The 14,632-nt window shown below is 39.1% G+C and overlaps 1 protein-coding gene across 1 annotated transcript; it reads left to right on the top strand.

Moving 5' to 3' along the window:
* Positions 1–4,406: 4,406 nt before the first annotated feature.
* On the top strand, positions 4,407–11,451 carry LOC140172151 (cytochrome P450 2U1-like). Its single transcript, XM_072195486.1, has 3 exons — positions 4,407–5,034; positions 8,672–9,619; positions 10,843–11,451. Exons 1-3 carry the CDS (start codon positions 4,797–4,799, stop codon positions 11,013–11,015), a joined length of 1,359 nt encoding a protein of 452 aa, XP_072051587.1. The 5' UTR covers positions 4,407–4,796; the 3' UTR covers positions 11,016–11,451.
* Positions 11,452–14,632: the final 3,181 nt, after the last annotated feature.

Genomic DNA, 14,632 nt, shown 5'->3' on the forward strand with positions numbered 1-14,632 from the left:
TCCCCGATATCCGTAGTGCTGAGAAACAAGGGGTGGGCGAACCTGCCCCTAGGGCGAACACTCCCCGCTCTCCCCCACATATATAATATTTGTATACATTTTGTAAAATAATACACAACTCCAATATTGCCCGGGCAATATTGATCGGGTATAGAATAGAAATACCACTATCTTGTAATATTGCATACAGACAGACGAATCGAATTTCACGCATTCCTACTCCTCAATGACAGCCATGTAAGCTCATTTAGCTGGGTCCCCGCCGAGTATATCTCACCTGAAATGTAAAATGATGCGTCCGTGGCGGGAATTTTAAACTGCATTCTAATACCCGTGTTACACGTAGACAAAAGAATGATGAAAGTTTACAACACAATACAATATAACATCGATTTTTAAGCGGATTTAATCAACCCAATTGGACAGTCACAACACCAGTTTGGTGCGCTGGGGACCCAGTAATGGCCGAATGAAGCCACTTGGCTCGTTTTATTCGTCGACATGTCGAATGATACATACACAAAACATAATCAATTTTGAATTCGTTCACGTGCCTTTTTCTTATAAGACGGTCTGGATTTTTGCAATTTATAGTAAAGGTCCCCGAAGTTTCTTTTAGATATTAAAAGATTGGATTCCCATAAAGACAAAACAGTAATTTTTACATAGATTTCTCATATCTTTTCGGCATTTATTTTTTTATTAAATTCAGAAAATATTTTGGCGTATGTAAATTGAAATAAATTTATCTGACTTCTAAACGACACCAACTGTACCACAATTGGGTATCGCGAATCGTTATAGGCCTATATGCAGTTAATATTCGTATATACCTTTATAGTTTATACATAGGATACAACAAATATTTCATTGAAAATCCGCCCACTCGGCTATTTCAAAAAGGCAATCAGACTTCCTCAGAATGTGCAATATCATTAGCATTAAAGTCAAGTTATTTTTTTACGCATTTTAAAAACACTTGGCCCGATGACGAATGCCGCCGTGAGTTGGCATGATGGCCAGGGGCGGACTGGTGGTTTTAGGCGGCCGTGGCAAATTTATTAAGACCGGCCCTATTACTGAAATAGAGCGCAGCGAGCGAAGCGAGCGTAGCGACTAGCGCATGGGGTCCAGGGGCCCGCGTAAGGGCCCCTGGTGGGGGTCCAGGGGGCAAAGGCCCCGGACAACTAAGGGTTTTAGCTATTCTAGGGGGTCAGGAAGCCCGGATTTGACAACGATTTCTGAAGCCAAATTCCATTTGTATAGACTTGAAATATTCTTTATCCATTGCCACTCATTTGCAATAATCAAGATCAAACCAACAGTTATTCAATTTATAAGTAGTGCATGTTTTATGTTTTGACTCATTTGCACACATATAGAATTAGATCTTTGCAGAACTGTGTTATCATATCGTGAGTATATATTCAATCATTAAAATACAAATGCTAAAAATTGTTTAGGCCTACTGGGTAAAGGTTAATAGCAACTTTTTTTAAACTATTGCGATTTGGTAGTTCACAGCATCTAGCGAATGGTAGTGAGCTTTGGCATTTTTGGCATATTGAAGCTAAACTGGTGATGATGCAGTGGAATAAATTCGCGCGAAGCGCTAAAAAATTGACACTTTTTAGGCTAAAATGGCCAAATATGAGATTGATTTGGTCAGAAACTCACATAGGCCTACAGGTGTCATCATGGGGGCTTGTATGGACCATCCCTTTTAAAATATTGGGGGGGGGGGGCTTTATCCCCCATCCCCCGGGAACTACGCCTATGAGTTGAAACATCTAGGGAAAGAAATTGGTTTGAGTATTGAACTGAGTAATGTGGCTGTAAGTATTATGTAATGTAATCCCTGCATTACAAGGAGCACTCCAGCCCAGAGGTTTTCGAATGATGGTCTAGCCGTGCTAGTTTTGACAGCTGATGGTGGTCCAAAGGGCCAAAGGCCAGGAGGGGGGCACTCACTAAAAATGAGTGAGGCGATGTGCATGCAGTGCGGCCACAACCCACATTAACCCCCATTTTTCAACTCCCTCTCACTCAATGACCACTTTTTTATTTTTTATTTTACTGAATTACTGAACTCCTCACTCAATAACCCCTATTTTTTCTTTTCCTGTCACAATAAGACCTCCCTTTGTAAAGAATTTTTGACAAATTTCTGGTAGTCTTTCACCGTTGTTTCTCAAAAAAAATATCCCATTTTGATGACTTTTGAAAAACAATTATCAAAAATTTGTCAACTTTTATATTTTGACCCAAGTTTTGTCCCAGTCTCACTGAAAGAACCCCCTTTTGAGGCCTCCTTACTGAATGACCCCCTTGGTTATATGGCGTCGAAGCTCTCACCAAAAGACCACTATGATAGCATGTATAGTTTCAAACTGGTGTCCCATGTCCGCACATCCCCGTCACTTCGAAAGTCGAGTCAGCCCCTATTTCTACAGGCCTTAGGCCCTATCACTATGCAGACAAACAGCGGGCACAGCCCTTATATTACTCATCCCCCTCAATGATCCCCCTCCTTTCTTCTCTTTTCCTTTCTTTCTCCTAGGCTGCCTAATACCAAATGCCCATACCGGCCCTAGCCTCATTCCGCAGCCGCAATAAAATACCAATATTCCATTGACAGCCAGCCCAATATTTTGCTGTTTGGCTTAAAATTTACAAATTTTACTGTATCGCATCTAGAGTATTTGGCCGTTTGCTGTGTTTACGGTCTAGAGAATTGATTCAAAAGGCCATTTGTAGGTGATGCCGCGACGGTGTACTAGTGGCCGGCCTATAATAACTTAGTGTTAGGGCCTATACCTTAAGCCCTAGGGCCTATGTCTTGGGCCTTACGCCTTCGGCTCTCGGACCTATGCCTTAGGCCCTAGGGCCTATGTCTTAAGATACTCCTTCCCTATTCTCTCCCCTTTTCTTCTATTTTCCCTTTCTTTCTCCTCTTTTTCATTTTCTCGCTTTCTCTTTTTTCTCCCCTTCTCCTTTCTTTTCCTTTTTCTTTCTTTTTCTCTTCTTTTTGAGCAACCGGCCCTGAGCGGCCCAGAACCAAGCGGCCCATGTGGCGATCGCCACAACGCCACAGTGGCCAGTCCGCCCCTGATTATTGATGGCGTAGTACAGTTACACGCAGTAGAGCTGGAACAACTCCAGAGGGTTGCTGTCTGGGTAGCTGGGTCCATTTTTGTGGCGCCCTCTACGGAGGCGCCACAATATATATGCATGACTTTGTGAAAAGCTTCTAATTTCACTCTTGCTAGATTGACTTCGCAATTGTTTTGCTAAAATTATGCCCAGCTCAGAAATAAAACCACAATTTGCTTGGATTTTATTTTATTATTGTTTTCTGATATGCACGGGATAAAATGGTGAGCGTATATTCTTTGTTTAAAATACAAAATTAGGATTTATAAAAACACCAAATAAATCCTGACCTTTGTATGAGTTCACCCAGTTTACCGTGTGCCTTAGAACCCGATAGACGGTGACATTTGACCATACACTAGGATCCACAACATGCTCATCTATCATGGGAACAGTTCTTAAACCCTAATACATTTGTACATTCATCCTTTGTACACAAACTCATACTCTGCAACTTGAGGTCAAATTTTGCACTATGATTATGTAATTGAGGTTATTGGACTATGCCATTGGGATGAGACTCTTGTGGTCCATAGTGATATGATCAATTAACGAGGCCTATTAAACTGATGGCTTTTGTTTGCTAATTACCATAGAATCTATATAGCGGTTATTGCCAAAGTTACAATATGGTGGCACAATTGGGCGGCAAACTGCATGCAAACAACACGGCATATTAATTATACATGTTCTACATTGTTGTATTTTAAAACACTGACGACCAAAATTTAAATGCCATGATTGGATCATGGAGGTAGTACTAGCTACTACCTCCATGATTGGATTAAGTAAATAACTAAATCCTGTTATCTACCCAGCAATGTTTGCTTATCTTAATAAACTGTAGTGTAAAATGGTTCAAGACAGAAAAGGCAAACAGACAGAAATTTAGAGTTTTAAATTAGAGAGTTGACAGGAAGTTGTAAGAGTTAAATTGTTTTGGATATGATTGGTGTAAGCGCGAAAATGTTGAATGTCAGATCAAAGTCATCCGAGGTGAATTCAGTAATGTCAATCACAAATTGTTACAGGTCATTTGAGGTGGACTATGTTTATATTTGGATTGTCAGAACACCTTCCCCAATCAAACACATTTCTCTTGCATTTGATCATCTTCTACTCTTCCCTAGAAAAATCATTATAATACCAAATCTACACACCATGGAATTCACCATATCACGTCCAAGTTCACATTGGGCGCCACATTCCTTTTTAAAGGAATTTTATTGAGACAGAGGTTAGGTGATCTAGATTGGCTGTGCTGTTCATTAATGTCAAAGAGTCAAGGCTGCATTGAGGGCATAGATTTGTTCTGGCAAAAGTGGAAGTCAATGTCATGGAGTACAATACAAGGGGGCGTGCCTAAGGTACATGTCAGTGTGCACGTATACACATGTTGGATGCATGTGGTAGGAACTAAATCTTTCGTGATTTTGAATACTCCATGTGCGTTTTCTTTTTTTTCTTCTTTTTTTAAAGAACATTTCCATTGTACCAGAAACTGCGCCAACCATGATATCACTCTTTCAGTATTATCCTACCAGCTTGACTTGTATTTTCACTTTCATAGTGATTGCATTAACTATATATTGGTGGAATAAGTATCAGCGAGAACCAAGTCGTCTACCTCCCGGCCCATTTTCATGGCCTATAGTTGGATCACTGCCGTCTATTGCTGTTCAGTTATACCGCTCTGGTCTGCGACTACCGGCATTTTACAACAAATGGGTCGTCAATTTGGTCCGATTTTTACAGTGAATATATGCGGCGTTAATATTATTGTCTTAGGGGACTATGCAAGGATTAAAGAGGCGTTTCAACATCCAAACTTGAGTGACCGAGCAACGAATAACTTAGGAACCAAATATCTAGGTGGAGATGGTAAGCGCATGGAAAATTTCAAACAATTAGGCCTATAAAAACATTTTTAGACATGCTTTTTTTCTTTCTAAGAATGCCTATCATAGCCTAGTCTGATCTAGCTTAGCCTCGGTTCGAGGCGTCTGGGCTCTGGGATGGTGTTTTTTTTAAATTTAATTTTTAATTTTCCTTTTTTCCCCCTTGTTTTTGTTTGTTTTGTTTTTGCTTCTCGATTTATTTATTTTTATTCAGGTGTCTTCATACCCTGTCCACCCACCTCTGATCTGTGCATGATAATATCAGATTAGTGATTACTACCTCTTTTCGTTGTCATGGTTCTGAGAGAAAATTGCTGATTCTAACCAGTTGTTATGCCTTACATGTAGGCCTACTCTCAACACTGAAAAGTCAGTCTCGTTAACCGGGCTCGTTAAGGTTATTAATTATTTAAAACTGAAGTTGTGATTTGGTAGTTCACGGCATCTTACGAATGGTAGTGAGCTTTGCCAAAAATAATGCATTGCTCAATTCATAGCGAGCGTGTAGAAGAATTAAAATATCACCGATATACTTTTATAGGTGCTGCGGTTCTTGAGTGAAGAGGGCTGAAACAACAACACTTTTGTAAAACGTACATAACTAATTAACAACAATAAATTAAGCAAGTTTGCAGAGTATAAGATTTGTAGAATGAACTTTTGCAAAACATCAAGGTGTTAATTTTCAATAATATATTGATCTAGATAATGAAAATCGATTTGTAGGTTGCTTCGACCAACAATACCTCGTCTACCCTTAAACACAGTTTTGCAGTGTTCTATTCCAGGTTCTATGGTGAAACGAGCATTCTTTCACACAATGCCAGTTTCCTGCATCATGTAGGAATAAGCAGGTGTATGACGTGCATTCCCTAAATTCAGTAAATTTTCATCGTCAACCGTGTAATTGAATGGGATTATTTTGACATTTTAAAACGCTTGAAATATCACAAACAAATAGGCCTATGTTGATAAATAATATAAACACAAGCTAAAACTGTTAATGGGGTTCGATAATGAACCCCACAAAACTAACCGAGTATATGGAAAATGCCATACGGCCGGGCGGTTTCAAGAGTTGCCGGCTCGATCATGTCATCCGCCGCCTGGGAATAAGCAGGTCTATATTGTTGTACTATTGGGTCATGACCAAGTTAGTCAGACGAATCTCCGTGGCTATATTGTATTAACCATGTTAACAGGTTTCTTCAACAAAAGGTGCACGATTCCTATTGCACTCAGAACTTTAGTCACCAGCTTCTATTGTTATTGTCAGAAGTTGGGTCGGTCGGTCGGGAAAAGTTTTTTTCTTCTTTTTTTTCTTATATCGTTTTTTCAAGTACCAAAAGTATAATGTGAAGTACTTGTTTGCATGTAAAATCCACTGGCCAAAGTATTTGCACCATAGACGAGAACAAGCAAACAACTTTTTTTCTTGGCCTTATAGTTTTCTTCTGACATTTTACTGAAAAATGAAACTTATTGCTTTTTATTTGGCCGAGAAAATTAATTTTAAATTAAAAAGATGTAACTAAAAAGTTTGCTCATTTCAACACCAAATTCGATCGTGTGTATTGCCTCATTAAATGACGGAGTGAGCCTTTACAACAATAGTTATCGGTTGACTAGAGTTCTGAGTGATTGCTAAATTCAGTTTTTTGGCGACCCAATTCCAGTGGCGTAGGTTGGTAGCGCCCGTACAGTGTCATCGCCCCGATATCTTCATGGCAGAAATCGCCATGGTAGGTTGAATCCACCGCCACGCATGGCCATTTTGTATCGACCTGTTTAATAGTTTTGAGTCGCATTATGGGCCGAAGGACATCTGACTAAGGCTACTGACAAAAGCCCCGATTAGGCCGGTGACTGACCTCGCTGTGTGTGAGTCGAGCATGGTACGCCATAGGTCATATGCTTTTAGACTACCTCCACGATTGGCCTATACACTGCGCTATATAATTGGGCACATATAAATCAGAATTATTGTCAGTTTTTGACTCAAGACGCAAACTTCTTTCTCAAGACGCAAGCTAACGACTATCATATCTGTTCAAAATATATATTCAAGTGCAAGGAACCATATCTGGTTTCTTTATACGAAATTATTTAGGGAGATATTCATCATTTTCTATCCCGGTATCCAAAGATTTTCGTCTCATATCAAACTCGTGCATAGCACATTCGCGTGTATTGATCGCGGGTATTGATTTTAGTATCTCTGCTGACAAAGTAATTATTAGCCAGACGATGTCGGTGTGGCCGGGACAAGAAACTTCAAGTTCCAATTTCTCGGGAACCGTAATTGCGATTTTTGTGGAATAAAAAGTATGCGAAAAAAACCATCTGCTCTTTTACCTGGAATGACAATGAAATATGACTATAAATGGGTGTTTTTGATGAGGGTTTCCCTTATTTAATTCACTGAGTCGCCTTTTATAGTACGCGGTTGCTGAAAATGAAAATTTACCAGCTTGAGGAGTTGTACCCAAAATTCAGGTCGTCTGGTCCACGGGTTCGAATCCAGTCATTAGGACTAAGTCAAATCATGTGACGGGATGTCACTCGATATCTCACCGTATAATTTCTATGGGGTCGAGCATCGGATATCGGGCCGGATATCACTCAAGTCAGTCGCCTCATTTCACCGTTCACATCGAGTCACATGCAGTCATGCAGACCCGTTGCAACTCTCCGAACTGCAGACTATTGAAGCCGGCAGTCACCAACAATCAACCAAATTTTATATAATAGGCCTAGTTGTTTTCCTATAGAATCAAAAAGCGGTTACAAATTGTGTTTCAATAACCATTAGTGTTTGTTTCTTTATTTGTTTCTTCTTTACCATGGTTCCATATTCAGAGGAAAATTTGATACCCCTCTGTTCTTTCACATGGCCCAGCAATATAAAAAAGCTTAAAAATACATTTGATTAAAATAACCAAGTATGTGATAAAAACATAATTAAAACATCGTAATTGTGTACAAGTCTATATACTGCGCCAAAAAGTATCCTTACACTTGCACCACACAATTCTGCACATTTAACACTGTTTAATTATGACACCCCATTGAATCCAATGCAGTCTCGAGAAGTAAAGCATTTGATTCGAGGAAGGTACAGTTTTAATAGTGACAAACTGGTCTATGTGATCGGAGCATGCGACAACGATGCACAGCCGTTATGGACAACACCGGTGTGGTCACACAACATATTGATGGATCAAAAGAACTTGAACAAAGGGAACTAAAGAAAACCGAAACAAAATAACTGAAAAATAAAATAATAGTTGTGAAAAGTACAGAAGAGAAGAAAAAAAACTGAAATAAAAACTTACTGCTTTTTAAAGCAGTAAGTTTTTATTTCATTTTTTAAATAAAGCTTGGCTGGAGAAACTGGATTTGTTGCGTTTTTTGGAATCTTTTCGCCTTGTATAAGCCAGTTTGTCACTTCTAAAACTGGACCTTCTTCCAATCAAATGCTTGTACAGGATTAGAAAGTGCATTTAAAATAGTTTTAAAAGTGGGATTGTGTTTCCAAGTGCATATTGGGATACTTATTGGCGCAGTATATATTATGTAAAATAATGTTTCCACTAATTAATGTATCTCGTCTATTACAGGTATTGGTGGTTCGTCTGGAGAAATTTGGAAGCGACAACGTAAATTCACACACACTACATTTCGTAATCTCGGTCTTGGCAAATCTTCCTTTGAGTCCATTATGATCACTGAATGCCAGGAACTCGCCAAAGAAATCACACGTCATGGCAACGATCCCTTCAGTCCCCAGATACTATTTCCAAATGCATCAGCTAATGTGATTTGCTCGTTTGCATTTGGAAGGCGCTACGAGTACACGGATGTCGAGTTTCAATTTTTACTGAATTCTATCGACAAGATTGAACAACGCATACGAGAAGTAGCTGCTTTACCACTTCTCTTACCGATTTTCCAATATATACCCACAAGAAGAAGACACCAGTTAGGCAACGACCTGACAGCACTTGCACAATTCGTAGATAAAATAGTCGAAGAACACAAAGTCAATTTCGACCCAGAAAATCCTCAAGATTACATTGATATATTCATGAAAGAAATCCAATCTTCAAGAGATGGTTTACTTACTTATGGGAATCTTCGAGGGACAGTTACTGGTCTGTTCTTTGCAGGTGCTGGTACAACATCAAACACAATGAGATGGGCTATTTACTGTATGCTAAAATATCCGGATGTACAAATGGCGGTGCAAGCAGAATTAGATGAAGTTATCGGTAACGAACGCATGCCTATCATGTCAGACAAGGACTCTCTTCCGTTCACCATGGCCACTATTCTAGAGATCCATAGATTCGGAAGTACCGCACGATTTGCACCCATGCACGTAGCATCGTGTGATGTTGAACTATGTGGGTATCATATACCTAAAGGATCTTATTTGCTGGCCAGCCTATGGACCGTGCATCATGATCCGAATATATGGACTGATCCAGAAGAATTCAAGCCAGAGAGATTCCTAAATCGAGATGGGAAAGTGACACGACCAGCGGAGCTTATCCCATTTAGCATTGGTAAATATATATAAAAAACAACATTGTAATATTCAATGTCTACAGGGTGTATCAAAACGATTGGTACCCATCAATATCCAGTGAGTATGGACAAGACTGTTCCATCAAAATGCAGCGTAACTCCAACTTATTTGTAGATTTATAATTATAACAAACGACCATAAAACTATAATGTTATTGTAGCCATTTCCAGAGGATCTAAAGTTGAATTTGGAAGAAGCAGGCGTTTCATTAGAAGACAAAGTTGATGGGTACTAATCATTTTGATACAGCCTGTATAAAGCAAAACATTACCTATAATTTGTAACCAGTGGTTGACGGTCAGATATTTTACATACTATATTGTCTTCGAAAGTGTTTGACGTAAAATGTGAATTAGCATCTTGCATCGTTGATCAGTGTTCTTTCAAACAATTATTTTACACCATATCCCGACACACCCCAATTAATATTTAGCCCAAGCGGGTTATGCAGACCCCTTCCAGACTAGTCTTGATATTTTTCGAAAAAATATTCCATACTAAATGTCAAGTCTGTAATATTCGGGGTGGGTAATTACGTCACGATTCAATTGGCGGTATATAGCATCTCATTTGACCTATTTCCGAGATGGGCTGGGCTGGACACGCCCGCACGCCGAGGGGTGTACTTTTGCTGTCGGGCCTGTAACTTTGTTAAAATACATGCCCGACTGGCGATTGGGGGGGGGGGCATTTTGACGCTCATAGTTGGCAATTAGCTTTAAAGGGCCAATTTTATGCGCTCTTCACGTAAACTAATTCTGTTCTACTTTTACACCATAAGCCCCTTCTCAAACATTTTCTAACCCCACACCACCCCTCTCATGTCTTAAAAAACAAGTCACGAGCAGGGCACACATCTAAATGGTTAACTGTAACATTTAACTGCTACGTGTATTCAAACTTTTAGACTATCTTTTTCGCATTGTAACATTATTTCCGGAAAAAAATCGGGCTTGTAAAATTTCTGTCGGGTGTGTAACTTTTTTAGATTTACACGCACAGTGGCTAGTGCCAAGAAAGTTAAGCTCCAACTCTGTTTACGGTCACTAGGGTTATGTTCCAGGGAGCACTATTTGACGATAACGCAACTTTGCATTATAGTTCAATTACCATATCTCTCACTCTAGTGACCACTGACCCGACGCGACATATTGCCCTTATACACTCTCACCCATTTGCATTCTATACTCTCCTCTGCAGGTCGTCGAGTATGTCCAGGGGAGTCCATAGCCAAGATACAGATCTTCATTTTCTTTACCAATCTGCTACATCGATTTACTTTCATCTATCCCGATGGTGCCGAACCGTTACCAAGCGTCGATGGGGCACAGCCTATACCTGAATTTCTAGTTACAGCAATTCCTCGCTCCTGATGTCAATCGTTCCGATTGCGATAACATAATGGTACATTCTCTATGTCCTTTAAAGCCCAATATGCGCAAGTTATGTAAAGTCTGTACAAAAAGTATCTCAGCTGTTATAAACACGCCTATAGATTCAGAACAAATAATTGCTTTCACAATATTTCAACATAGAGAGAAGGATGATTTATTTACGCATTTTGATACCACATTCGTCAAATGTCGTTCAATGTTAACAACACAGTAGTGCTTTTACAGAACATACCCGAATTTAAAAGTTGCAGTTTACAGCGATCAATGGTTATAATGCCAGCACTGTAAACACGTAAAGCCCGCCATTATCTTCGTGCTTACTTCAAATCACAAATAACGGCAACTTTTAAATTGGGGTATTTTTCTTTCCAAACACTGCTGTATTGTCAATATTGAACAAAATTGGACAAATGAGGTATCAAAATGCGCGTGAATAAATCATCCTTCTTTTTATGTTGAAATATTGTGAAAACAGTTATTAGTTCTGAATCTATAGGCGTATATATAACAGCTGAGTTACTTTTTTGTGCAGACTTTACATATATTTTGGCTTACAAAATACAAATTCAACATCTTTCAGTCCTGCAGAAGAATAATATATGAAGTTTCAACATTCCATTTTGATGGAGAATATGGCGATGCGGATTTGTTGCAACATCCGCCTTTAAGGGCCGGTTTCTTAAAGCATGGCTAGTGGTTAGGCTTCCTAAGCCACCAGGCTTAATCCCAATTAGTCCTATATACCAGTACTTACAAAGCATTGCTGAGCTCAGTAGACCATAAAACTGTCCTCCTTAGTATCTTTGGAAAGAGCGGTAATGTATTCAATCTATGATTGCAGACATATGCCTACATGTGATGAGTGCAACCTGCTTGTGGTGCCGGGCGATATATTCAAAAAATGTATCCACATATTTATACTATGGTAGTTAATCCTGTTACATCACCTACGGCGAATAGGCCGTCTTGTTTTCAGGTACAGTTACTCCACAAACCTGGCCAGCTGATCAGGCCAATGATGTTAGACCTTTTATGGAAACAGAGCAAAAAAAAACAATCCTGTGCAAACGTTGCTATATCCGATGCCTTAAGAAATTTTGAATTTGGTGTTAACGACCGTTCAATATTACGCTAGAGGAGGGTGGATTTGTTAGAGACTGTTCAATATTACGCTAGAGGAGGGTGGATTTGTTGACGAAAAAATCCCCTGGCTGCTAAAAAATTTCAATCACATTTTCGATCACATTCCCGCCTCATGTATCAAGTAAAAATTCAGCTTCCCCTGCAAAAGTTAGACACAGAAATAATTCAGATTCCCCTGTTCCCGGGGGGGGGGGGCACTTCCATGACAGATATGCATCATGTGCCTCGGGATAGACCCCTTTTTCAAACCGGCTTGTACCCAATGACCCCTTTTTGTGTTATGGTCCTACCTATTACCCAATGACCCCTTTAAAAAATCATGTACTCAATGACCCCTTTTCTATTTCCTGCTATACCCAATGACCCCCTTTTAATTCCCAAATTTAGGTGGTATTTGTGTTCTCCTCCAGAAATAATGAGATTTTTCACATTTCCAAGGTGGCCAAATTGTTTTACGCAGTTTGGCACTTATTTATGTATACTTAATGATACTATTTTGGCAATCCTGTACTCAATGACTCCCATTTTACTTTTTGTTACCCCAATGACCATCCTTTTTTCAAAGTTTCATACCGAATGACCCCATTTTTATTCAGGTTGTGTACTGAATGACCCCATATTTTGTAATTGTACATTTGACCTGAATGCCCCCTACTTTTAACATGGCCGAGGCACATCCCTGCCATTCCAGATAGGGAGTGCCTCCCCCGGACCCCTGTTAAAACGTAAATATTGAACGGTTCCTTGGAAATATCGGTATATACGATATGAAGTGGTTCGATAGTTGTTAACAATGCATCTTAAAACCATTATAACATTTGCCGAGGAGGACGCCCTCAATATTTTTCAAAACTCTGTTCAACGGTTTATACGACTGTTACGTACTTTAGTAAACTAACATACCCTGCAAAAATTAAGACGCTAGGTGCTGTAGTTTTGTCAAAATCCGAGGTATTGAATAAAACGCAGGAACCGTCGTTTTATTACGATTGAATTATTAGTCGAACGCATACACGATCATGTTCATAACACAGTACGTACATGGCGTGCGGGACGGTGATCTACACAACAAAAAGATCGTACCATAACACGACCGAAGGAGTGATACGTATTGACGACATTGGCGCTGGTAGTAAATTTCTATTTTCTTTGCTTTGTCTTAAAAGTTCGGCTCAAAAATAAAAGGGGATACATCTGACAGTAAAAGCTAACATTTTATGGCAAAGAAATGCTATTATCTAGTTAAATGTTATAATATTGCTTTAACTAAATGTACACATTTTTGCACAAGTGAGCTATCACACTGAGAGACTTCCCGCTTGGTGCTATTGCAACACATTTTTGAGCCAAATTTATTACATTCCCTGGTTAGTTTTAAACAACAACATTTCAGGACGTACATTCTTGCTGACAGACAGTACATTAACGGGATCTTGCAGAAATGATTGGAGAAATTAACGAGTTGTAATTAAAATATTATTCCATCTTCTCTTCAGTACTATAATTTTGCCTTGAATCTATGTTGTATATATATATATATATATAGGCCGTAGAAGTGATGATGTAACAGGATTAACTATAGACTATACCATAGACGAATTTTGATAAAAAATATGTTATTATTATTTAATCATGATGAACGCATTCAGTTGAACTCAAAATGGTCAAAAAGAGTTTATATAATTAGATGATTAGTGACAATAAAAGTTATCAAATGCAACATATCTTGCATGGTTAAAATGGCTCATTTTTTGATAATGGAATGTACCAGTTTATTGATCGCGAAAACCCTAGTAAAAAATCCGACTATGTACATTGAATTTTAAGCAGAACTTTACTCCGGGACTTTGTTCTCTAAAACACACTGTCAATCATACTTGTTTATCAATCCAATTTAACCGCAAGTACTAAGGCGCTAAATGTACGTCTATGCACCACGAGAGTTTAACTTTCGCGCCACCACAAACGTGCCGCAAATTACATAGAGTGTTGTGTACGATGTAGTTAATGGTAATGGCACGTGCCTGGAGGTTTTAAACAATAGCGAAATCTGGGCGACCAATCACAAGCCAGATCCATTTAAAGATGCATTCCATCATGGCCAATTTTAGTTAGGCCAGAAATTGGCCTAACACTCCATAGAGTCCCGTGTTAAGAATCTTAACCGCAACCCAAAGTAAGTAGTCCACTTGGGAAGCTAACAAACAGAGGGAGTATGGTGACTGAAAATATCAAATGTGAAAATCTATCAATTGCACACAAATTAATACAAATCAGCGTTTTATGCTTAAATGTAATAGCCATATGCAAAATGGGCAAGTGGACTACGGAGAAGTCTAAATTAACTACCATAGCAATATTAGGTGAATACAATTTTTGAATATATCGCACTGCACTAAGTACGTTCACACGGTATCTCTGCACTGAACCATAGATGTCAAGTCCTCGATCGT

The sequence above is a fragment of the Amphiura filiformis genome, chromosome 15 (assembly GCF_039555335.1).
Source record: "Amphiura filiformis chromosome 15, Afil_fr2py, whole genome shotgun sequence".
Lineage (NCBI taxonomy): Eukaryota > Metazoa > Echinodermata > Ophiuroidea > Amphilepidida > Amphiuridae > Amphiura > Amphiura filiformis.

What these genes read in the sequence shown, in the direction of transcription:
- LOC140172151 (XM_072195486.1), top strand. Translation starts at nt 4,797, where the DNA reads ATGGCCTATAGTTGGATCACTGCCGTCTATTGCTGTTCAGTTATACCG. An exon ending in CAAATATCTAGGTGGAGATG is followed by an intron (nt 5,035 to 8,671) that starts GTAAGCGCATGG and finishes CGTCTATTACAG; the next exon opens with GTATTGGTGGTTCGTCTGGA. An exon ending in GCTTATCCCATTTAGCATTG is followed by an intron (nt 9,620 to 10,842) that starts GTAAATATATAT and finishes TCTCCTCTGCAG; the next exon opens with GTCGTCGAGTATGTCCAGGG.